This window comes from Penaeus monodon, chromosome 20 (genome assembly GCF_015228065.2).
Source record: "Penaeus monodon isolate SGIC_2016 chromosome 20, NSTDA_Pmon_1, whole genome shotgun sequence".
NCBI lineage: Eukaryota > Metazoa > Arthropoda > Malacostraca > Decapoda > Penaeidae > Penaeus > Penaeus monodon.
Genome location: NC_051405.1, coordinates 20,124,290 through 20,124,958, shown reverse-complemented (window position 1 = coordinate 20,124,958; position 669 = coordinate 20,124,290). Strand labels below are relative to the sequence as shown.

The 669-nt window shown below is 55.5% G+C and overlaps 1 protein-coding gene across 1 annotated transcript in view; it reads right to left on the bottom strand.

Annotated features, from left to right (window-relative positions):
- LOC119585942 (dipeptidyl peptidase 4-like) overlaps positions 1-669 on the bottom strand; it is a 99,547-nt gene that overhangs the window by 32,440 nt on the left and 66,438 nt on the right. Inside the window, exon 7 of the mRNA XM_037934657.1 lies at positions 427-641. Within this exon, the coding sequence (XP_037790585.1) occupies positions 427-641 (215 nt within the window). The remainder of the gene's footprint in view (positions 1-426; positions 642-669) is intronic.

The window sequence follows — 669 nt, the reverse complement described above, 5'->3', positions numbered from 1 at the left end:
CATTTCCACTTTCTAACGTAAAACTCTTCTTTCTTATTCATTTCCATCCTCAAATCCCCCACTTCTCTTCCGTTCCCCTTCCCATTATTTCCTTCAAACCTCCACCCTCCTATCTTCTCCTTCCCTCCCATCTATCCATCTATCTATCCCCTTCCTACCCTCTCCCCTTTCAACTCCCTCTACCCGCTTTATCTCTCTCCTACCTTCCCTTTGTCTATCTCCTTCCCTCCCCCTATCCATCCTCTCTTCCCCCTGCCCCCATCCTCCTCCCTCCCTATACCCCTTCCTCTCCATCACCTCCTCGCCCCTTTCCCCTATCTCCTTTCTCCTATCTCCTTTCCCCCATCTCCTTTCCCCTATCTCCTTTCCCCTATCTCCCTTCCCCTCTCTTCGGTTCATCTCCTTTCCCCGCTCCGCGTCACCCACCTTCATAAACCCAGTCGGGAATGCCGTTGTACACGATGCCGGGGCGCCCAGAGTCCGTGATCCTGTGCACATCATTGGACGTGGCTGTGCGCTTGTACAGGATGTCATAGCGCTCGTTGACCATGACGAGGCCAGAACCGACGGGCGCCCACTTGGCCAGCACCAAGGGCGGGTGGCCACGATCCTCCGGCGTGGGCGTGAGGGGGAAGTGGTGTCTGGGGGAGAGAGAAGTGGATTAGAGTT